This window comes from Oryx dammah, unplaced genomic scaffold, assembly GCF_014754425.2.
Source record: "Oryx dammah isolate SB20612 unplaced genomic scaffold, SCBI_Odam_1.1 HiC_scaffold_26, whole genome shotgun sequence".
In the NCBI taxonomy this organism is placed as follows: Eukaryota; Metazoa; Chordata; class Mammalia; order Artiodactyla; family Bovidae; genus Oryx; species Oryx dammah.
Genome location: NW_024070210.1, coordinates 14,076,337 through 14,101,612, shown reverse-complemented (window position 1 = coordinate 14,101,612; position 25,276 = coordinate 14,076,337). Strand labels below are relative to the sequence as shown.

General features: G+C 39.2%; 1 protein-coding gene and 1 pseudogene across 1 annotated transcript in view; both read right to left on the bottom strand.

The window, feature by feature from the left end:
• Positions 1-21,289, bottom strand: part of SNW1 (SNW domain containing 1) — a 34,526-nt gene extending 13,237 nt beyond the window's left edge. Inside the window, exons 1-8 of the mRNA XM_040225995.1 lie at positions 21,208-21,289; positions 17,018-17,171; positions 12,062-12,223; positions 4,871-4,966; positions 4,672-4,778; positions 3,666-3,770; positions 1,621-1,690; positions 891-956 (exon numbers count right to left, since the gene is read on the bottom strand). Of these exons, the coding sequence (XP_040081929.1) occupies positions 891-956; positions 1,621-1,690; positions 3,666-3,770; positions 4,672-4,778; positions 4,871-4,966; positions 12,062-12,223; positions 17,018-17,171; positions 21,208-21,221 (774 nt within the window). The 5' untranslated portion in view covers positions 21,222-21,289. The remainder of the gene's footprint in view (positions 1-890; positions 957-1,620; positions 1,691-3,665; positions 3,771-4,671; positions 4,779-4,870; positions 4,967-12,061; positions 12,224-17,017; positions 17,172-21,207) is intronic.
• LOC120853826 lies at positions 17,547-17,667 on the bottom strand (annotated as a pseudogene).
• Positions 21,290-25,276: the final 3,987 nt, after the last annotated feature.

The following is a 25,276-nucleotide window of genomic DNA, read 5'->3' as shown; positions in this document are numbered from 1 at the left end:
AATCATGGATGGAGGTGGCCTTCTTCACACATTAAAAAAAGAATCATGAAATATTTGTGAGGAAAAGGAAATAGTGATAAGGAAACTTATTTTGCAGTATTTTACAGATTGTTCATGACTCCTAGATGCTTTGGTGATTAGTAGATATACATAGGATTTAAATAATTTATTCATGCATTGTTATAAACAGAAATAAATAATTTAAAAATGAAAGCACTGAATATAGCCGAACATTTATTTTGTTTTGTCATATGATTATTTAAATTGATCTAAATCCTTTCAGGAAGAATTTCAGATATAAATTTAAGTTTTCTGAAGAATAGTATCTTTCACTGATATGTTACTTCATTCTACTCATTCCTTCTCTATGTAATAACTACATTTTACCAGGAGAATCTACATGGAACTCATGTGCCTGGAACACTAACATTTCTAATACATTAACATAAAAAGAAAAAGTCATATAAGTTGGGTGTTCCTTCTGGAAAACCTTCAGCTAAATGAGATGCTGAGGTTTCATCAAGTAACCCAGGCTGAAGGTCCTACCTGGGTGTTTTTCAGGAGGTTCTAACACTGCTGCTGCTGCTGCTAAGTCGCTTCAGTCATGTCCGACTCTGTGTGACCCCATAGACGGCAGCCCACTAGGCTCCCCTGTTCCTGGGATTCTCCAGGCAAGAATACTGGAGTGGGTTGCCATTTCCTTTCCAATGCATGAAAGTGAAAAGCGAAAGTGAAGTTGCTCAGTCGTGTCTGACTCTTAGTGACCCCATGGACCGCGGCTTACCAGGCTCCTCCATCCATGGGATTTTCCAGGCAAGAGTACTGGAGTGGGGTGCCACTGCCTTCTCCAGTTCTAACATAAGATACTGAATTTATGACAAGTTAATTACCTTTGCATTTTTCCAGTTTGAAATACAGGGAGGAATCTTCCATTCTTGCTGCTCCTTCACGGTCATCTGTGTTGAGAAAAGAGACGAAGAAGAGACATTTTTAAGATTTATAGTCTAGCAAAAAACTAAGTGCAACCTTTCTCTTCAAAGATAGTTCAATATACACTGATTTAATCAAAGTCCTGATTCCATTTGTTTAGTGGCACTATATACTATGTTTCCACATTGTGGTTTCTAGTAATAACTTTAGTATAAAACATGGAATATAATCTATTTTTGACAGTTACAAATGCTGGTTAGTATTTTTACATATTTAAACTGATGTGAATACTTCCAGATGAAAACTTTTTCTTTTAGCTGGATAATAAAATATACCTAAAAAAAAAGTCACTTGGACTATCAATTACAGACCTAATGATCCCAGGAACTTACTTCCTACAACTATGATAACATCTTTTCAAACAGCAGACCCTTTTCATTCCATTAAAAGCAGGGGTTAGGTTATTAATCATAAAGCTAACAGCTAACATTTTATATACATTCTCATACTATGGAACCACATGTTACAGTCTTGAGAAGGTCCCTATTTGATTTTGAAAAACAAGTTAAGGAAACAATACATTTGGTGAAAAGTAATAATATAGACATCTAGAATTTATTCTATAGGGGGTTATTTATAAATTAGTAATCATGAGTACAAAAAGAGATTTTAAACTAGAGCAAAGATTACCTTTCGGCTAGGAGAATGCATGACAGGTGCAGGAGGAGAAGGTGGTCCCCGAGGAATTTTCTTATTAATCCTGAAGGATAAACCAAAGCACAACCACAGAATGATACACATTTTTCCTTTTTAGTCAGTAACTCAAGTCTTCCCTCCTCATTTTTTATTACATAAAGCTTCAAACAGACACAAAAAACGAGTGTATAATGAATGTCCATCTATTATACAGCAATGTGTTGAGAAGCTAAAGTGGGCGTATTCAATCAAGAATGTGCAGATTAAGACCTGCTGAAAAAGGAGCACAAGCCACCCACACAGGGTCCTCAGATAGCCCTCTCAGCATCCAAGCTCCCAATCTGGAGAAGTGAAATCCAACTGGGTCATTTCAATTTAAGGTGCAGTTTTAATATATCCATATGACGAAGCACAGTCACAAGATTTATTATTACTTAAAAGACCCCAGAAGTGAGGAGAGAGCAAAGAACTAGAGGACGAACAATCCTCTGTCCTAGGCCACAAGTGAGCAGGAGGCAGAGAGCAGGGCAGTAATACCTAGCTGGCTGGGACAGAGGAGTCTAAAGTTTCCTGGGACTTCACTCTAAGTGGTTATAGTAGTCCCCTGGTATCCAAGGATTGGTTCCTGGATGTCAAGGATACATACCAAAACCCATGAATGCTTAAGTCCCTTAAACAAAATGGAGTAGTATTTCCATATAAACTACACACATTCTTCCTTATACTTTAAATCATTTCTATATTACATCTAATACAATGTAAATGTTGTATAAATAGTTGTGGTGGGCATGACATTTAAGTTTCGTTTTTGAAAACTAGGTGGAATTTTTTTTTCCTTTTTGCTATGCCACATGGCATGTAGGATCTTAGTTTCCCAACCAGGCATCAAACTCTTGTACCCTGCAGTAGAAGCACAGAGTCCTAACCACTGGACTCCCAGGGAAAACTCTCCTGACTATTTTCAATCTGCAGTTGGTTTAATTTGCAGATGCAGAACCTGTGGACATGAAGAGCCAACTATATTTTAAAATGTTCCCAGGGAAAGGCAAAGTAGGAACTTATGACTGGCATCCTAAATGCAAGTCCTAATTTAAATGTCCAGTTTCTACATGGGAGTCGTGTCATCATACTGCAACATGCCTAGGCAGCAACTCAGGGGAGAAAAGCTGTTTTCCTCCAAAGTTGTTTTTCTTATCACAACTGCTCAGTTTCAACAATTATTAAAACACAGCCAACTCTGTCATCATCATCACTACCCCCTTCACCTCCACCGTATTATCATTTCATCAAATAATAATATTTTGCCTTCTTAAAAAACAGCTTTATTGAGGCACAACTAATGTACAACTAACTATACATAAAAATGTACAATCCAATTAACTTTTGACACAAGTAAACACAATTTACTTGTGTGAGATCATCATCACAATTAAAATACTGAACATACCCATCACCTCCAAGTTTCTGCACGCCCCTTTGCCTATGCCTCTTTTTCCTCTCGTCTCCTATCCATACTCCCTCCCTCCTCACAAGCAACCATTGATCTACTTCCTGTCATTATAGATTAGTCTGCATTTTCTAGAGTTTTATATAAAAAGAATTATACAGGATGTACTTGTTTTTGTCTAGCTTCTCAGCATAACTGAGATTCACCCACGTCACTGTACGTACGGAATTTTGTTTCTTTTTATGGCTTAACATTATTCCATGTATGAAAGTGAAAGTCACTCAGTCGTGTCCGACTCTGTGTGACCCCGTGGACTATACAGTCCATGGACTTCTCCAGGCCAGAATACTGGAGTAGGTAACCTTTCCCTTCTCCAGGGGATCTTCCCAATCCAGGGATTAAACCCAGGTCTCTCGCATTGCAGGTGGATTCTTTACCAGCTGAGCCACCAGGGAAGCACTCTATGTATAGATGCCCCACATTTTGTTTATCCATTTATATGCTGATGGGCATTTCCCTCCTTTGATATATATATATATATTTTTTTTTTTTTTAGGAACAGTGGTGCCTTCTCATGAAACCACCTACTTACTTGAACCTTGGAGGCTCCATTGGATCTTTCTGCATTTCCACCATCCGAATAACTCTCTGTTTAGCGCCAGAGTTGAAAGCCACTCCTTGTTGAGATGGTGTGTATCTAAGGAATGTAAATGAAACTAAAGGTGTAACTAATTGAGGTTTTCAACAGGTATTTTACTTCTATTACAATCCTAAGCTGGACTACATTGTCAGTTTCTCTCATAAAGCAGTAATAGAAAACTGCAGTAATATTTAGGCAGAGCAGATAGTAACAGAGATAAGAGAACTAATAGCAACTAAGCAGAATGTAAACTAGAGTTGTATTAGTTTGCAAATAACCCATCACAGTCTATTTTGAACCATGTTAAGTCCCGTGTTCAATTTCATTAAGTAAGAAGTCTAGAAAATAGCACCTATTTTGTAAGTTTGCATTTGAGGAAAAAATAATATCCTCAGCAAGCAACTTAAAATTAGTAGTTTCTGAATAATCATAGGCTATAAAACAGAAAGAATAATGGCAGCAGCCCTACCAGCTCTGAATTTTTCCTTAATATCTATATGTGAATCATCTTTCCACATAAAGATTTAGTTGAGTGAAATTCCTCAAAATTTAGAAGTATTATAAGGATGGCTATTATTATATAAATGATATTAATACATTATTAATATTTATAGCATACTAACAAATAATAGTATTGTATTATACAATATTTCTAATATATTATATAGATATTATACACATATAATTTTAAAATGGAAAACTATAATCACTGTGGTTTATATCATACAGCCTGTGTAACTGTTAATTTCTAAAAGTAAAAAAAAAATGTTTTAAAATAGCATAACAGCTAATATCTTAAAAAATTCTAATTACCATTTGCACTAAGAATCTACAGATGTCAAGTAATTACTCAAAAAACTGCATTTACAATTGTGACTAAGGATAGTGAAAGAATACCAGGACCCCCAACTCCAATCACTTCCAACATGAAGCTAAAACCTCCAGGCATGATTCATACCGGATATACTGAGCAGGAGCCAGTTTATCAGCTGCTCGGACTGGCATGGCTGCAGCAACCTTCTGCGATACAGATTTTTCTAAGGCTACCCTTGTCTTTTCTGTTATCTGAAATAAGAAATGCCACAATGAATGCTTTGAAAGTTAATGAAGATGTAAAAACTCATCTAAAATAATTACATATATCAATTCCCAGTTACCTCTTTAATGGCTTCTTCATCAGGTCTTTGAAGGTCTGGGTCATCTGCATTCATGACTTCCTTGGGAACCAGGTCAGTGTACTTACTATAAATGACCTAAAATGTTCAAACACAAGCAGGCTTAAGAAAAGCAAAGAGTGAAGAGAAGCAACCTCATTAAGTCATTTCAGAAGTCAAAATGTCCTCTCAGCACACTTATAAATTTAGGACACAGATTTTGTCTTTTAGATTTTAAAACCAAGGGAGCTTAAAATATATACACAAATTGCTGCCCTGGCTATAAAAGCTAATAATTTTCCTCTGACCTCATGCATTTAAATTATTTGAGATCTTCTAATCAAGTCACTATCCAAATAAATTGTGCCAACAAAATCTTACGCATCAGTGATCCCTATTTTTGAGGCTCACTAGGACTTGAAATTAATGATGATATAAATTGCCTAAAGCCCTATTATCTTGGATTACAAGCTCATTGGAATTTAAGTCAGGTTAGTGAATAATTTCCAAATCCAGTGGGCCTAAAAAATTTCATTGACCTGGCCCTACTTGTAATGTTTGTCTTTTATCGCATCATCTATATTCATAGATAAGAAAATGAACATATGCCATGGTCAAAAAACCCAGAACACATTCTTCCATGGGAAAAAAAAAAAACTATACACACACCTTATTTCACACTCATTTAGGACTGTTTTCTGCTCGGTGGGCCTCTGCCAAATAGAATATTACCGACTTTCATGCTCATGTATACTTCTTGAATACTTCCATAATAACCTACATGGCAGATTTTATAGAAAAATAGAGGTATTGGAAATTTAACAAATAAGCAGCATTCTAGATTTTGATGCTTGAGTTAGGCATTCTTTAACACACATACAGAGAAAGGACAACTTAACAACTTGCTTTCCCCCAGTTCTGGGCCTTTACAAAATATTGCTCTCAGTTCTTCAACTGGATTCTCAACCTGAGTCTTGATTCAAAGGTCACACATGCAAGTGTGAGGCCTCCTATGACTACCCTTGCTACAGGAGCAATTCCTCCCCATCCAATCATTTGGTGTCACAGAACTCTATTTGCTCTCTTCAAAGCACTGCTCACAGTACAAAATTATCTATTTTAAATCTTTGTCTTCACCATTAAAGTAATAACAAAACAGCTAACATATATTAAGCACATATTTTGGGCCACTGTTCTTTTATTATATATATATATATATATATATATATAAACGAATTTAACTTTTTGTATCAACCCTATAAGGTGCGCACAACGATTATACCTATATCACTGATGAGGAATCTCTTATTCATTAAAGTATCTCTAGTGCTTATAACAATGCCTGGTCCACAGGAGGCTTTCAGTCAATAGTTTTTGTAAAAATGAATGTATGTATGACTTTTACAGATACTCTATTCTATGTTAAAGTGTATGTATACATGTTGGGATTGCAGAATGTTTTATGTAAGCTTCTGATTTCCTGGAAAAACTGCATCATGGATATAGGCCAAAATCTCTAGCTTGTCTTTCTCAGGAATGAGAAAAGGGAGCAGGTAAGAAGTACAGATACTTTACCATAAAACATGTTTATTGATATGGGAGCTACTAGTGTCACCATTGGAGAAGGAAATGGCAACCCACTCCAGTGTTCTTGCCTAGAGAATCCTGTGGATGGAGAAGCCTGGTGGGCTGCTGTCTAGAAAGTCACACAGTCAGACACGACTGAAGTGACTTAGCAACAGCAGCAGCAGTGTCACCATTCTTTCAGAGTGTTCATTTTGGAATGTGCTCTGAAGCTCACTCTAGTGAGAAAAGCAAGGCTCAGTGCGTTAAGATCACACAGCCAGTAACTGACCTCAAAATCGAACACCTTTTCAGGATGGAAAAATCTGTATCTTAAGAATTAAAAGTTATATAACAATCTCTGGAAAATACTACCAAAACTATGAAGAGTTAACTACTTTTATACAGCAATCATTACAGGAAAGGATTTTAAGTAAATGGCTCCCTCATAGTCATACATGCTCAACATAAAGTCTCAATACTAATTTAGCATACAAGAGCCATTTGCTGCTTCTTATTTGGGTATTCCAAAGTTAATAACCCTTTAAATGAGCATCAATAAGATTCTAGCATCTCACAAAGCTGAGTGAAGGACATCTGAAGAGCGAGATTCCTCCAAGGTAATTAACTATAAAACCCCAAATTTTTATTGCCTGAGAACCAAATGTGCTGAAGAAACTCGTATCTCAGGAGACAAAGGGACTGGGGAGGATTATCTGAAAAATACAATATATTTTTGAAGGTATCAGGCGCACAAATGAGCTCTGTGAACAAGATAAAGTAGTAACTCATCTGTGAAACAGAATTTTTTCATGACTGAAAACTGGCAAAGGACTGGATTGACTAAAAGGATAAGCCTGTCAACATATCTACTGTTTCAGAGGTAGAAAGAAAACACCATCTTTTGGTTATATCAAAACACTATGGTTTGTGATATATTATGAACAAGGTAACAACATAAAATTTATCTTAGGGTTAGAGTTTGGAGGTTTTTTTTCAGATGGGGAGGGTTGAAGGCATTCTTCTAGGTAATATCATATATGTAACATTTTCTATATAACTATTTCAGATGGAAAAATGTAAACACTTTTTAAGATTTACCACTGAAGTCACCACTGGACAAAAAAGGGATTTAGTTTTATTGACATTAAATTTTTTTCTCTTTCCCAATTTTGTATTACCATTAAGTCTTATACACAGTATTTACATTTAGAGAGATCAATGACCTTAGACTTACCCTGGAATATGATCCCTTGGAACCTTGCCTTGTTCACCTCTTATACCTAGAGCTAGCATTTTCCATTCTTTTTTTCTGCCCATACCATGTGGCACATGGGATCTTAGTTCCCTGAACAGGGATGGAACCTCACTCCCTACAGTGGAACTTCAGAGTCTTAAACACTGAACTGCCAGGGAAGTCCCAAGCATTTTCCATTCTTGCTCTTTCACTGTTAATATTTCAGTGAAAGTCCCTGGTTTCTGAAGAATACCAGATCCCTCTGATACAAATCAGAAATCACTACAATACAGTACAAATTCAATAATCCGATAAACCTTTGCATCCTAGGTCAAGGACCCTGCATATCAGCATCCTGAATGATGAATTTTAAAAAAATCTTATCTTGTACATTTAGTGGCCAGTTCCTCTTACCACAGGAAAATCAGTGTTTTCACACAGGGCAAGGCTAACAGCTCCAACTCCCCTCCCAGGGTCTTTGAAAACATGTCAAGTGTTCCTGGTTAAAACAATGGCGGGGATGCAGGTGAGGCACTACTGGCATTTAATAGATAGTGCCAGTGATGTTAAACATAATTCAACACTCAAGACAGTCCCAAACAGTCAAGAAGTGTCCCACTCCTCCAGATACCAATGCATAGTTAATGCTGAATTATTAAATCCATTCAAAAACTTTATACATTAATCCATCTACTTAAAAAAAATAAAGCACATATTTATTAAAAGTGTGTAAGGAATTCAAATGTATATTCCAGGGGTATAAAGTCCAGCAAGAAGGAAATAAATCCATCATACAGCTCCCATCCAAGTAGTCACTCTATTCAGTATCTTTTTACTCAATTCAGGGAGTGACCTAGTCTTCTTTTTTTAATCTTCATTGTGGTTATTTATTATTATTTAAAAACAGTTTTCAGAGCAGGTTTAGGTTCACAGCAAAATTAAGAGGATGTAGCGAGATTTCCTACATACCACCCACTTCTACACACGTATAGCTTCCCCCATTTGAGTCAGGGTTAGTATGAACCTGAGAGTGGTACCCCTATGAACTACTAGTCTAGGGTTCATGTCCAGGGGTTGCACTATCGACAGACATGTCAAGGCTTTAACTGTATAAAGAAAAATACTTTGGAGACCTTATTTGGCCAGAATACTGAAATCTAAAAATAAACAGTTCAGTTTTAACATTTCTACTCTACTTTCAATACAAAAGAATCACCAATACACATTTTAAATGGGCCAAAAGTATATTTCATTCAAAATTATACAACCTGTCAATGCCAAATTATTGTCCTAAAATGTTGTTTTTCCTAATAAATAAGAGGAAAGGTAGCACATATCAGTAAAGAATAGTCACCATTCCAAAGACGATGCACCAAAATAAAGGCAAATAAAGGCCTTTGGGTACAGGATAAATTTCCAGGATGTGCTCTGCATGTACAGGGACTTATTTTTCCTTTTGTAGGAATGGACTGTGCTACCTTAGTGGCTTCAGAAAAAGTGTTAGTGTGCTAGTCACTCAGTTGTGTCTGACTCTGCGACCCCATGGGCTGTAGCCTGCCAGGATTCTCTGTCCATGGAATTCTCCAGGCAAGAATACTGCAGTGGGTGGCCATTTCCTTTTCCAGGGGATCTTCCCAACCCAGGGGTTGAACCTGGGTCTCCACATTGCAGGCAGATTCTTTATCGTCTAAGCCACCAGGCAAAAGTGGTTTTCCATTATTCAATATATACAGCTATAATTCTTCCAACAAACACTTTGGAATGCCTGTGTGTCAAGATGTCAGGCACTAAGTTAGGCATCAAAGAGGAAAATAAAGATATAATCTCTGTACTCAAGGAGCTTATAATTAAACACCATAGACTGTTATTAGTGAAAGGATAATTATAACAAAAGGTGATGACTGCTACTAAACATAGGAAACAGGGAGAAAGGACACCCAATCCAGCCAAGGAGGATCAGGGAGATTACGCTGGAATAGAGACACGTGAGTTGAAAGCAAGAGAATTTAGTCATAAGAAAGAACAGGAAGAGGACTTTTCCTAGCATGAGAGGGCACACAGGGGAAGTTCCCCAGGTAAAAATGTGTCATAACAGGGGAACTGCAAGAAGTTCCTTTTAGCAGACATTACGAGGAATGCCTGAAAATTTCTTCTTCTGTAACAACAACCTGTAATGTTGATAATTTTGTACTGAAAATAAACAGAATGGCTAAAACTGGACTTTTAATTTTTGGATTTCAATATTCTGGTCGTGAATGATGCTAGGCTAGAAAGGTAAGCAAGAGGTCAAGTGTCTCATTAGGTGCTTTGTTGGTTTTCATCCTAAAGATTATGGAAAGATTTTAAGTGTGCACGCTTATGCTGTGTTTGTGGTGGGGAGAGAGAGAGAAACAGAAAAACATGAACTACTGTTTTTTCATGCAGGTAAGACAAATGCCAAGGAAAGGGGTTCAGATTTTGCTGCAATAAATTACACAAGAAAAGATAAGGGTCTGAACTAAGTAGCAGAGATGGAAATACCTGAGAAATGTTAAAGAAATATGATAAATCATGGTAATTAACAGATTGAGAGTCTGAAGGAAATACAACAGAGGAGAATGAATGTTAGGCAAAGGCTTTTTAGAGAACATACTGGCATTATATGTCACATGTGAAATGTGAATATCCTCTGACCCAATACATATACTAAGAACTTATTTTACACAAATCTGTTGCTGTTGCTGTTGTTTAGTCGTATCTGACTCTCTTGTGACCCCGTGGGTTGTAGCCCACCAGGATCCTCTGTCCACACAATAATGGAGTGGGGTGGCATTTCCTTCTTTAGGGGATCTTCCCAACACAGGGATGGAACCTACATCTCCTGCACTGACAGATGGATTCTATACCCCTGAGCCATCAGGGAAGCCGTTATACAAAACACTGATGTGCAAAAGGATAGTTATATATGGATCTTGACTAAAGCACTGCTTGCAAAAGTAAAAAACTGGAAATTTTCAATGTTTAAAAACAATTAGGGCACAAGGCCACCATGAAAATCTATTTAGATTTTTCTTAATGAAGTAGACCTCTATGTACTAATAAAAATCTTTAAAACAGTAAAACAAAAAAATCAAGTCTATGGGAGTTATGAGAATTAAAATCTCATTTATTAAAAAAAAATATATATATTTGCATGTATGTGTATATATATAAAGTGGGAAAACGTAAAAGTGACAGTTACAAAGGAAAGGGGAAGAGATGAGATCTAGGATACACTAGAATACACTTGACAAGACTAGGTTCAGATAGGAAGAGACTTGTTATAAAGACAAAAGGAACAGTCAAGACAAAAAGGCAAGTGAAAGATAAAGAAAGCCAACAATTTTCTTCCAACAGTCTTATGTGCAAATAGATGGGGAGTCACCTGTTAAACTGAGAGAGGATGGAGAAGAGTAGGAGTTAAGCTTGGAGGAACATCAAGGGAGGCCAGTTGAAATCTGAGATACAAATTTGCATGACTGCGTAATTGTTCTCCCCCTAAACTAGCAGCCATGATGGAGGAGCAAACAATGATATATCATCAGTGCAGTCTTAGCGAGTAAAATGAGAATGTTTGGGAGAGAGGGAAGAAGCAAAGGATAGGTACTGAAGGTTCTCAGGTACTGTCCCCAATACAATCAATTCTAAAGAGATCTTTTATCTCTATTTGGAGTATTTATTTATAAGAAAAAAACTAGGTCTTAAAAACAGTTCCTTGGCTCTGGGTGTGGCTGCTCTATGATGAGATTATTTTAAATAAATTTTACTTTTGGTCTTTGGATTACTTTGTAAGCAGGGCCATCCTAAAACTAGCAAGTGCCAGTTTTGTACTTAATCAAGGGAGAAAGAAGTTTATGTGATTTATACTATTCAAACGAACCATCAAAATAATTAAGTATGTACGTATTTTGGAAGAGAAATAGAAAAGACTATAGACAAAACTAAATTTTGATTTTTTTAGGACTGCCAGAATTGTAGATTTTTAAAAATTTACTAATACTTAAAAAAGCTAGTACTATAAAAGAACTGTTTTTCATATATGATGCTGTATGTCAATTATATCTCAATAAAACTGGAAGGGAAACAAGGATTGTTTTTAAAATGTAAAACAAATACATGGAATCCCTAAGTATTAATATATATAAACTTATCATCAATTTGAGGAATTTCTAAGGAAAAAGTCATTGCTATTATGTAGCCATATTATATTGTTCATACTGTTATGACGTCATCTTCAGTTAGCCTAAGTATACTTCATTGTTACTTTTAACATAAACTAAATGGCCAAAGAGTTATCATTTTCACACAATTATAAAAAAAAAAGACTTCTCACGAAACATTTATCAACGGGGGAAAAAAATCAATGAGAGGGTTACCTTGTCTTTTGACTGTCCTTGTCGAGCAATTGCATCATACTTAATTTTTCCTTCAGCATCCACCTGAATGGCCAACGCATTTGACATTTTTTTCTTTCGTCCCATATCCAGGGGATACTGGGCCACGTGGATCTCTGGAAAAGCCCCTCCATCTCCAAAATCCTATATAAATAAAGAGAAATAAAAAGAATGTTCAATAATAGTAACTTGAGATTTAAGATATAGTCACTCTTTCAGCAGGTAACTATTGAGCCCTTATGCTAGATGCTAGAGAAATAGCAGTAAACAAAGCAGGGGTCTCTGATCTTATGGAGTGTACATTTTAGTGGGCAAAGATATAAAAGGCATAATTTTTGGCTTGTGATAAATGCCTTGAAAGCAATAAAGGGGCTGGGAAGACAGGCTGTTTTTGATAGTGTGGTTGGGATAACCTTTGTGAAGAGGTAGTATGAGGTAAAGCCTGAATGATGAAGGAAGTATTTTCTAGGCAGATTAAACAGCAAGTGTGAAGGCCCTGCTTCAAGACTGAGCTCAGCATGTTCTAGGAAAGGAGGTCCAGTGGGGCTGTAGCTTATGGAGGGCAGAGGTGCAGACATATAAGCGATTAAATCTGTTTGGGAAGACAACAAACATCAGATCATGAAACAGCTCCTAGATCGTGGCAAGGATCTGGATTTTAAGTACATGGCAGGAAGAAATTAAGCAAAATGTTTAGTATAAGGAAAAGATTTTTCATTTTAGCATACATAATTTTCTTAGTGAAAGACAGGTGAAGCTATAGTTAGAGCAGAAATGTAAAGCATTGGGGAGTTCCCTGGTGGCCTAGTGGTTAGGATTCCAGGCTTTCACCACCATGGCCTGGATTCAATCCCTGGTCAGGGAACTAATCCTACAAGCTGTGCAGCACAACCAAAAAAAAGAAAAAGTAAAGAATTATATTTCTTCTTCAGATTTTAAGAACATGATACTATTTATTCAGTGCTCCATGAGAAGCAAATAGGAAGCATCCAGAAATGAGTGTACCACATTTCTAATGATGATTATATATAATTATTTAGAAGACAGAATTAAGACTTCTAAAGGAGATAAGCTAAGTCTGCCAATGAAGTTTAAAATTACAAAAAAAGTCTATCATTCAAGTTAACATATGGACATTAAATTTAAAGTTTTATTAAATTAATAATATTTGCTTCAGTTCAGTTCAGTCGTTCAGTCATGTCCTACTCTTTGCAATCCCATGAATCGCAGCACACCAGGCCTCCCTGTCCATCAACAACTCCTGGAGTTCACTCAAACTCATGTCCATCGAGTCCGTGATGCCATCCAGCCATCTCATTCTCTGTTGTTCCCTTCTCCTTCTGCCCCCAATCCCTCCCAGCATCAGGGTCTTTTCCAATGAGTCAACTCTTCGCATGAGGTGGCCAAAGTATTGGAGTTTCAGCTTTAGCATCAGTCCTTCCAATGAACACCCAGGACTGATCTCCTTTAGGATGGACTGGTTGGATCTCCTTGCAGTCTAAGGGACTCTCAAGAGTCTTCTCCAACACCACAGTTCAAAAGCATCAATTCTTCAGCACTCAGCTTTCTTCAGAGTCCAACTCTCACATCCATACATGACCACAGGAAAAACCATAGCCTTGACTAGACAGACCTTTGTTGGCAAAGTAATGTCTCTGCTTTTCAATATGCTATCTAGGTTGGTCATAACTTTCCTTCCTAGGGGTAAACGTCTTTTAATTTCATGCCTACAGTCACCATCTGCAGTGATTTTGGAGCCCCCCAAAATAAAGTCTGACAGTTTCCCCATCTACTTCCCATGAAGTGATGGGACCAGATGCCATGATCTTCATTTTCTGAATGTTGAGCTTTAAGCCAACTTTTTCACTCTCCTCTTTTACCTTCATCAAGAGGCTTTTTAGCTCCTCTTCACTTTCTGCCATAAGGGTGGTGTCATCTGCATATCTGAGGTTCCTGACATTTCTCCCGGCAATCCTGATTCTAGTTTGTGCTTCTTCCAGCCCAGCATTTCTCATGATGTACTCTACATATAAGTTAAATAAGCAGGGTGACAATATACAGCCTTGACGTACTCCTTTTCCTATTTGGAACCAGTTTGTTGTTCCATATCCAGTTCTAACTGTTGCTTCCTGACCTGCATATAGGTTTCTCAAGAGGCAGGTCAGGTGGTCTGGTATTCCCATTTCTTTCAGAATTTTCCAGTTTGTTGTGATCCACACAAAGGCTTTGGCATAGTCAATATTTGCTTAGTACCTTATTAAAACTTAGAAAATATAATTAACACACATATTCTCATTTAATTCTTGTAGTTCTTCAACACCTCATATTTTCATATGGAAAAAATAAGTTTAGAAAAATTAAAAGTGATTTTTCCAAGATCTCATGGATAGCTATGAGGACTGGAACCCACATCTTTTGATTCCAAAAGCCTTTACATTTCCTATTAAACTGAAGTATCTTAGCTCAAGAAAGGGCAAGAAATCAGAGGAAAAAATATATTAATATTAATCATTTAGAGAGGATTTGATGAAAAAAATTTATGAAAATAGCCACTTTTATATGTCCTCCTCCTTCAAGAAATATTTCATTAGATCCTAGATATATGATTTTCTTGGTACAACATGCTTACTTGCTAAAGAAAGGTTTGACATCTTTTAAAACAAATAATAGAGCTGAAGATATTTTCTTGTAAATTAGGCAGAAAGTAGTTAAAACATTCCCCAGAATGGTCCTACCTGTATCCAGGCCTTCAATCTGACATATGCTCAGATTTGCTGCTGCTGCTGTCAAGTCGCTTCAGTCGTGTCTGACTCTGAGAGACCCCAGAGACGGCAGCCCACCAAGCTCCCCCATCTCTGGGATTCTCCAGGCAAGAACACTGGAGTGGGTTGCCATTTCCTTCTCCAATGCATGAAAGTGAAAAGTGAAAGAGAAGTCGCTCAGTTGTGTCCAACTCCTAGAGACCCCATGGACTGCAGCCTACCAGGCTCCTCTGTCTATGGGATTTGCCAGGCAAGAGTACTGGAGTGGGGTGCCATTGCCTTCTCCTCAGATTTGCTACAGTTCTTCAACTATAACAAGCACTTCAGGACTTAGATGCGGCATTATGCGGTCACTAAGCTTGCCAGAAAATCATAGCTTTTACTTTAAAAACTAGAACAAAATGCTTTCTTCCACAGAATATTCACTCTCCTCAAGAAGCATTCACAGTATGTCCATCAGCTGGCCATTTTGGATTGATTTTCAAATAAACTGGTCAGGTCCACCAGGATATAGGAATCCTATGATAGTCATGTAAGCTTTTATAAACTAATAGTACTAAATGTTAAATGTCCTGATACTGAAATGCAAGTAAGGATGCGATTTCTGTTGTATGTAGATGAAGCCTGCCATCCTCACTCTAATCTACTGAGAGGCCAAACTCAGAATATCTATAATCCCATAAAAGAGACACTCCAGTCTTCTATTAGATAATGGCAAGTACTACCTTTTTGCCCCAGATAAGGTAGCATTATGGCCTCCTTGATAATCATTTATTTTGCTCTGCTTCTCACAAATAACATTATCAGTGAAAATAAAAGCAACAACACAAAAATACCTTCAGAGGTGTCAGAAGGCTGGCCTTCAGACACTAGAATTAATAAAGAACAGAGTATAGTTGAGCAAAAACCAACCAAACAAAAAACACCAGGGAATATGTTAGGAGAAGACATGATTTAGCTGGGTGTTCCTCTTCGAGGCTGTACAAAGAATGTGGCAGGCAGGAATAATGACAAAGGAGAGAGGCTGAGAATACAGTTGGTTTTATATAGGTGCTGAGCAACATATTTCAATCCAATGAATAGTTAGTTCCATGATCACCACTTGGAGGCATATGAAAAAAAGTTTAGGACTTGACCCTTCCTATTTGTGAAGCAAAATTATAACCATGTAAAGACAGAACAAAACAAAGTGATAAAATTATAATAACTGGGTACAAATGAATAGGCACAGAGATTTTTAATAGGGCCAAGTATATCCCTTGGGAAGTGGAGGAGGAAAATTTGCAGGAGTCAGAATGAAAATAGGAAGATGGAGAAGAAACAGGAAGAGGCCTTGGGGAGGCAAGCCTCAAGTGTCTGCATTTCTCCCTAGGTAAAAAAGGTGATCAGGCATGGGCAGTCTGCCCCTGGAATTAGGGAAGGGAATACGCATTGAACTGATGTACAAGATCCTGAGTAATGAGGAGAATAAGTGCTGCTAACGAAGTCTGCTCTTTGTGATCAAGCTAGAGACATAAAAAGATCATTTCAGATTCCTCCTTCTCCCTCACTGCCTCTGAATTAACCATCAAATTCTGTCTCTTATACCTTCTCTCAAATTGATCTAAGCTGTAAATTCTCCTATTGAAGATAAGAAAACAGAGGAAGAGAGCTTAGGATCTGTCCAGGGTCACACAAATAGTAAGGAACACAGCTATACAGAAAAGAATAATAATAAAAAGAATCTTCTTGTCAGTGTTCTATCCACTACAACCAACAGGAAAGAAATCAGAAAAGCAAATGCTGCCAGAGTTTTCCCTGGAGAAGAGTTGCTTCTTCAGGGTGATGTGGCACTGTGCACGCAGGGAAAGGTACCCGAACGTGAAACCATTCTTTCATTTTTCTCTCACCTCCCCATTATTTTCCATACACAGTAAGTCCCAATTTAGAAAGGGTATGTTAATTTCTTCTGTACATGAGTGACAGTTTGACATAAGAGACATACATTGGTATACTTCTCTAGTGATCACAAAGCAGTGAGAATAAGCAAGACAAAAAGCTCAATCTTCTGAGGGAAGTACATGTCTTGAGAGCTCACAACTAGAATCTCTATCACACTGGAACTCATATGCAACAGTTCTAGGGTTTACATTTACTTTACAAAGGTGCTATAATAAATTTCAGCAAAACCGTTTACCTCTAATAATCGAGGTATCCAGCCTTTCCGGTAACCATACGGGGGAGGCTCTCTTCGGGAGGAGACCAGTGAGGTCTGTCGTGATCTCTGGGATCGTGCCTTTTCTTCAGCCTCAAGCTGGTCCTGAGACAGCTGAGTAGGTGCAGGTAAAAAGCTAGAAACAAAGACAGAAAAAGTAAGAATTTAAAAAATTCTTACATTTTATCATTGCAATTTGCTCATCAAACACTATTTTCCTATTATATTTCTTCCTTTGGGCAAAAGAGCAAAGTTTCCAATGATTTATGGCAGGGTTAAATATTTGTTGATTTATTATGCCTGGAAAAGAAATAAGTACTAAGAGACATACAGTAAAAATATCTAACCAGGATGCAGGCAACCAGTGCCCAGAATTAAGATATTTCACATAATAAACCACTAGTTTTTATGCCTCCACATTTCTTTTCTTGTAACAAGTAAATTTTCTCAATTACTGAGGAGTCAACTCTTTAGAATATGATGGTCTTAGTGTCTTTAATACCCCTTAAAAAAAAAAATGGAACGCCTCATGAATTTCACATTCACTTCACGCGTGTCATCCTTGTGCAGGGGCCATGCTAATCTTTTCTGTATTGTTCCAATTTTAGTACATGTGCTGTTGAACCGAGCACTTTACTATTCTTATACTCCTTATTTTTAACTATTTTACCCTTATGCTTCCTACATTTAACTATTTTTCCATCAATACAAAAAAATAAGTATTAGCACTGAAAGTAACAAAGAGGTGGATAAAAAAAGAAAACAGGAGATGCATATTTAAGTGCGTTTCCCCAAGGGTATCTAGTTTGGGATGTAATTTAAAACTTAAGAGGTTTTAACCATTCTTAACTTTTAAGTATGATAAAAGTTATCACAGAGATATACCAAAGTACCACAAAAGGATTCCAGTATGTAAATAATATACCTAATGGAAAAGTTAGGGTCCCTTTGTGATTCTTGGCTAGTAAGAATATTTGAATAAGCAGCAGAGCTTATTTATTAAAAAAATATTTATTGGTTGCTGGGGTGCTGGCACTGTGCTAGGTAGGAAAGGAGATGATGAACTGAGAAAGATAGATGGGTGCTGTAGAGAGAGATCAAAATCACACAACTCCGTAATTACCAGTTATACTAAGTGATCAGAAAAAGTACAAAGTGTTGCAATAGCGTATGTCAGAAGAATCTAATCCAGTCTGGCGGGTCAGGTAATGTGATGGTAAGAACTCTGAGTTCAGAAGCTATCCATGCCACACACTAACTTGGATTAGTTGCTTACCTCTCTGAACTTCAGTTTTCTCATTTGTAATGATGGACCAAAAGATTATCTACCTCTCAGAGCTGTTTTAAGTATTAAATGAGACCACCAATGAACAACATGGCACAGAGTCTGGCTACCATTCAGTGTGTGTTCCATAAATATTTGATTTTTTGGAGCTGTTCCACAATTCCCCCAGCGTAAGTTAGTTGCCCTTCACCTATGCTCTCACAAGACCCTCTGCACACCACTACTACAACATCTGTCTTACTGTACTGCAATAACTATCGATTTATCTTTCTTTTTCTCATTAGACTGTGGGCAACCTGAGGGCAGGAATCACACTATTTCTTTAATCCTTAACTCTTAAAGCATTGCCTAACTAGCTCACAATAGGGCCTACTCAAATGTTGGCTGGAGAAATAAATGCACTCTACTCTGCACTCATCATTTTTCGGTCACAAACTTACTGCCTTTCTTTAAACAAATCACCTCTGTATCTTTATATCTGCTTTCCCGCTGCCATAGGTATTCTATTTACTTATTAAGAAAACTCTTCATCAGATTCTTTAGTGCTTGCTTCTTAGTATTCCTGTCCCTACTCAATTATACCTCCCTACAGCTGTTACCTGACAAAAACAGCATTCCACCCTGCTCTTTGCGTCACTCTCTATACCTTTATTTTATTCCTAGTACTTACTACCTGAAATTGTATTATTGATTTGTTTACTCCTACAGTCTGTCTTCCCTAGAATGTAAACTCTGAGGGTAAGAAGACTCCCTGACCGACTCAATAGCAACACTAGCTGACACAAAGTAGACTTTCAATCCATGCGATCCCAACATATGCAATTTACTAAGCAAATGAATGGATGAAAGGCGTCAAAACATTTTGGGCTTATACCATAGCTGTTTCCAGTAAACCACGTATACTGACACATAGAGGGATACAAAGTCAGAAACAGAGAAGCCAAAATATTTACTTAGGTTTCATTTCTCTTTTAATTTTTGTTGGAAGAACTAGTCACTAAAATGATCAAAAGGCAGGCAGCTTGTCAAGGCAGAGTTTGGACAATCTAGTAAACAGGTAATCTGGCTGGATTATAATGAGAATGCATCCTAGCCTTCCAGAGAGTCTTAATATTGCTGTTCCCTGTAAAGGATGACAATCCCATGAGGTACTTTCCTATGGTAGGGGTGGGCTGCTTAAGTGAACAAAAGTCTACCTCGGTATTTCTCAACTAGGGGCAAAATAACTACAATGCAGATATCTGACAACACCTGGAGACATTTTGTTATAACTTGTGAAGCAGAGGGAAGAGAAGAGGTGGGATGCCACTGGCATCTACTGGGTACAAGCTAAAGATACTCATGAACAACTTAATGTAGGCAGGGCAGCCCCTTACAAGAATGAATTATCCAGCCCCAAAGGTCAATAGAGCCTGTGGAGACATCTTAGTCTATCCTTTCCTTTTTACCAGTCTCTGCTGTTAAGAATCTCTGGGAGATCTTAGCAATAACAACACTTCACCTGGAAACTTGAGACTGTCTATAGAAACCAAATCAGCTAAAACTCCATATAAGTCCCCAAGACAAGCTATTTAATGACTGCACTCTGCTATTGCAATTTTAAGCACCCAATACCGACAAGATCTCTGGTATTTTTGCTCTGTGTCCTTTTCAATTCCATCTTTTCCACAAAGCCTTTCCTCATAACACTACTAGTCTCTGTCACGCTGCCTCCCACCTGAAGGGCACTCACTCGCATGTTTGCTGCCTGCAACACTTACTAAAGAAAATGCTCCAGTTCATTCAGCCCATTCCATCTAATTCTTTTTGCACTTCAGGCTACTACTACATAATAAGCATTCTGTATTATTCTTCGTTTCATATCTGTAGGCCTTGTACCCCAATCTTCCCTGCTGCCAAAGACTGTCAGATTTTCCTTCTGTATACACACAAACCCTACGACAGAACAAGGCACCCAAAAGAAATCTCTCATCCAAGTATTTTTACGGTTCATAACGGTCATCAGCCAAGACAAAGGCGAACAAGGAGAATGAAGAGTGTCAGGGGAGCTGAGGCAGATGTCCTAACGCGATTCCTTTCTTTACTCTCTTGGGCACTCAACTTTTCCCGTTGCAGTTCGTTTGCGTGGAAAGTTTTCTACTGAGATGGGGCAGCAAGGTCGGAGTTACGTAACTCCTTCGAATCTCTTCTTTAAGCATCTTTTCCTTAAAGGCGGGGACCTCTTTAATCACTTGCCGTTGCCAAGGCAACCGGGAACCGCAAAAATCATACTCGGTTCTATCTAATGGAAGAAATCCTAAAAAAGCCCAAAGTTAAAAGTGCGGGCAGCGACGGGAACTAGCAGACAGCGGCCACTACAGTAGCTTTTGATTTTAAATCTCCTTCAGTACCGCTCTCCCCAGCCCTTTTTTCCCAGGAGTCCTGGTTTCGGACAGAAACAGAAGAAAAGACTTCGGCGAAAAAACAGCCAGGCAGTCGCCGTCTCCCGCCCGCTCCACTCTGCCCAAATAAGCCCCTGCCCTCCACACACCCGCATCGCGCCCACCCGAGCCGCGGACCAGAGGCGGAGCCCTCCACACCGCCAAGACGCTCAAACGAAAAACACTCGCGACTCCGCGGTCTCTCAGGCCAGAGACCTATTGGCCACGCCGCGACTTTCGGCCCTAGCGAGAGGGCGAAGGCAACCCGGGAAGCCGCTGAGGAAAGACCCCAGCTTCGGCGAGGCCTAGCCGTCCCGGCGGCCGGCAGGAAGGCCCAGCCGTGGCCTCGGCCTACAGTTGCTCTGTGGCCCGGGCCTGGTGACGGCCCGGAGAGTGTGGGCAGAGAAATGAAAAAGGTGGGTACTCCCAGACCCTTCCGTATCGAGGACCCGAATCAACAAACCCACCTGGTGAGCGCCATCTTCTTCCGCTTCTTCCAGCGCGAGCGACAGCACCGCGGGGCGGGCCTTTCCCGGGCGGAGAGCTGTGGAAAGGAAGGAGCGCGCGGTGCGCAGGCGCCCTAGCCGAACGGCCTTCTGGGACTTGTAGTTCTTTGAACAAGACTACAATTCGGTTCCATTGTCAACCAGAGTTCTGGGATACACGGTTAACTTAAGAAAAACCAAAACGCATCGCTCTTACACTATGACATGATAGAGCATTCCCTAAGCAAGATACTAACGAAGTTGAGATGCCTTTTAAGTCGCTTTATTTTCAGTTCAGTTGAGTTGCTCAGTCGTGTCCGACTCTTTGCGACCCCATGGACTGCAGCACACCAAGCTTCCCTGTCCATCACCAACTCCCAGAGCTTACTCAAAGTCATGTCTATCGAGTTGGTGATGCCATCCAACCATCTCATTCCCTATCCCTTTCTCCTCCCAACGTCAGTCTCTCAGCATCAGAGTCTTTTCTAGTGAGTCAGTTCTTCACATCAGGTGGCCAAAGTATTGGAGTTTCAGCTTCAGCTCAGTCCTTCCAATAAATATTCAGGACTGATTTCTTTTAGGATGGACTGGTTGGATCACCTTAGAGTCCAAGGGACTCTCAAGAGTCTTCTCCAACACTACAGTTCAAAAGCACCAATTCTTTTGCGCTCTGCTTTCTTAATAGTCCAACTGTCACATCCATACGTGACTACTGGAAAAACCACAGCTTTGACTAGACGAACGTTTGTCGGCAAAGTAATGTCTCTGCTTTTTAATACGCTTGTCTAGCTTGGTCATAGCTTTTCTTCCAAGGAGCAAGCGTCTTTTAATTTTATGGCTGCAGTCACCATCTGCAGTGATTTAGGAGCCCCCCAAAATAAAGTCTGTCACTGTTTGCATTGTTTCCCTATCTATTTACCACGAAGTGATGGGACCGGATGCCATAGATCTTAGTTTTCTGAATGCTGAGTTTTAAGCCAACTTTTTCACTCTCCTCTTTCAAAAGGTTTTTTAGTTTCTCTTCACTTTCTGCCCTAAGGGTGGTGTCATCTGCATATCTGAGGTTATTGATATTTTTCCCGACAATCTTGATTCCAACTTCTGCTTCATCCAGCCCGGCATTTCGCATGATGTACTCTGCATATAAATTAAATAACCAGGGTGATAATATACAGCCTTGACGTACTCCTTTCCCGATTTGGAGCCAGCCTGTTGTTCCATGTCCAGTTCTAACTGTTGCTTCTTGACCTGCATACAGATTTCTCAGATGGCCGGTAAGGTGGTCTGGTATTCCCATCTCTTTCAGAATTTTCCACAGTTGACTGTGATCCACACAGTCAAAGGCTTTGGCATAGTCAATAAAGCAGAAATAGATGTTTTTCTGGAACTGTCTTGCTTTTTTTGATAATGCAATGGATGTTGGCCATTTGATCTCTGGTTCCTCTGCCTTTCCTAAATCCAGCTTGAACATCTGGAAGTTCTCAGTTCACATACTGTTGAAGCCTGGCTTGGAGAGTTTTGGGCATTACTTTGCTAGCATGTGAGATGAGTTAAATTGTGCAGTATTGTTTGCAATAATAATATTAATAGTATTAAATTGTGCACTTTATTTTACTCCCCATTTAATCTAATTTCCTTTGTTGTTGTCCCAAATGTAGACGACATTTTCATTCCAAAATGGGGGTGACATTCCCAAATGGGGGCGACAATGTTAAATGAAAAGATTGACGGGTTAAATAAGGGAGTTGATGAGTTGAATAAAAGGGAGACCTCAGGGAGATCTGGGTTCAATCCCTGGGTTGGGAAAATCCCCTAGAGAAGGGAAAGGCTATCCACTGCAGTATTCTGGCCTGGAGAATTCCATGGACTGTATAGTCCATGGGGTCTAACAGTTTGTAGATAAATATAGTCCAGAGAATTCCATGGTCTACTGGCTATGGGGTTGCAAAGAGTCAGACACCACTGAGTCATCAGGACACATACACATGTTTCTTCACTTTGCTCTTTCCACTTGTTAATATATCTTGGAGATCACTCCTTTGCAGCATATAGAGATTACATTGGAGGTTCCTAGCAAAGAATAAACTTGGTCTGACTTATGTTTTAAGAAGATCATTATGGCTACTATATTAAAAATGGATTCCAAGAAGCAAGGAAGGAAATGGGGAGGCTGGGGGATAACTTTTAAGATAATTTGGGGAGAGATGCTGATGGCTTAGGCAGGGAGTTAGTAGTGGATATGATAAGGTGAACTTGGAATCTGGACCTATTTCAAAGGTATAAACAACAAATTTTGATGATGGAATTGATGTTAGGTATGAAAGAGAGTTCCAAATAGGAAAATGAGTACATCAAGGCTGTATATTGTCACCCTGCTTATTTAAATTATATGCAGTGTACATTATGAGAAACGCTGGGCTGGAAGAAGCACAACCTGGAATCAAGATTGCTGGAAGAAATATCAATAACCTCAGATATGCAGATGATACCACCCTTATGGCAGAAGGTGAAGAGGAAAAAAGCCTCTTGATGAAAATGAAAGAGGAGAGTGAAAAAGTTGGCTTAAAACTCAACATTCAGAAAATGAAGATCATGGCATCCGGTCCCATCACTTCATGGGAAATAGATGGGAAAACAGTGGAAATAGTGTCAGACTTTATTTTGGGGGGCTCCAAAATCACTGCAGATGGTGATTGCAGCCATGAAATTAAAAGACGCTTACTCCTCAGAAGGAAAGTTATGACCAACCTAGATAGCATATTAAAAAGCAGAGATACGACTTTGCCAACAAAGGTCCGTCTAGTCAAGGCGATGGTTTTTCCTGTGGTCATGTATGGATGTGAGAGTTGGACTCTGAAGAAAGCTGAACGCCGAAGACTTGATGCTTTTGAACTGTGGTGTTGGAGAAGACTCTTGAGAGTCCCTTGGATTGCAAGGAGATCCAACGAATCCATTCTAAAGGAGATCAGTCCTGGGTGTTCACTGGAAGGATTGATGCTGAAGCTGAAACTCCAATACTTTGGCCACCTCATATGAAGAGTTGACTCATTGGAAAAGACTCTGATGCTGGGAGGGATTGGGGGCAGGAGGAGAAGGGGACGATCGAGGATGAGATGGCTGGATGGCATCACTGACTCGATGGACATGAGTTTGAGTGAACTCCGGGAGTTGGTGATGGACAGAGAGGCCTGGCGTGGTGCGATTCATGGGGTCACAAAGAGTCGGACACGACTGAGCGACTGAACTGAACTGACTGATGAAAGAGAGTAATCAGAGATGACTCCAACTAGGACAGAGTTGCCATTTACTGAGATGGGAAGACTGAGAGAGGGCCACTTTCATGGGGGAAGATCAGAATTGGGCTTTGAATGTGTTACATTTGAAATGCCTTGTTAGATATCCAAGTAAAGGTATAAAATAGGCAATTGATATATGAATTTTTAGTGTGGGGGTAGTGATCAAGGCTGGAGACCTTTGGAGACAGATAGTATTTACATTCATGATACCAGTTGAGATTACTAATGGAGTGAGTGTAGGTGCAAAAGAGAAGTGGTCTAAGGACAGACCTCTGGAGTTTAGAAGTTGGGGATATGAGAGGAATCAATAAAGGAAACAGAACTGCTAGAGGTTTGATCAATGGAGTTAGGACAGAAAGCATATGTCTTTCATTTAGATCAGATCCTATATGGGTGTAGGCCTGAGTTACCAGTATCTATCTTTCCTGGGGGCTTCCCAGGTAGCTCAGTGGTAAAGAAACCACCTGGCAATTCAGGAGATGCAGGTTCCATCCCTGGGTCTGGAAAATCCCCTGGAGAAAGAGGTGGCAATCCACTCCAGTATTCTTGCCTAGGAAAGCCCATGGACAGGGGGCCTAGCGGGCTGTAGCCCATGGGGTCGTAAAGAGCTGTACACGACTGAGCATGCACGCACGCACAGCATCTTTCCTGGCATAAGGCAAGAGCCTATGGCAGGGAAGAATGGAGGCATCATGCAAAATGGAGAGACCAGAGGATAAAGAGAGGGAGAGTAAGAGGCTGATGGAGTTGAGGCC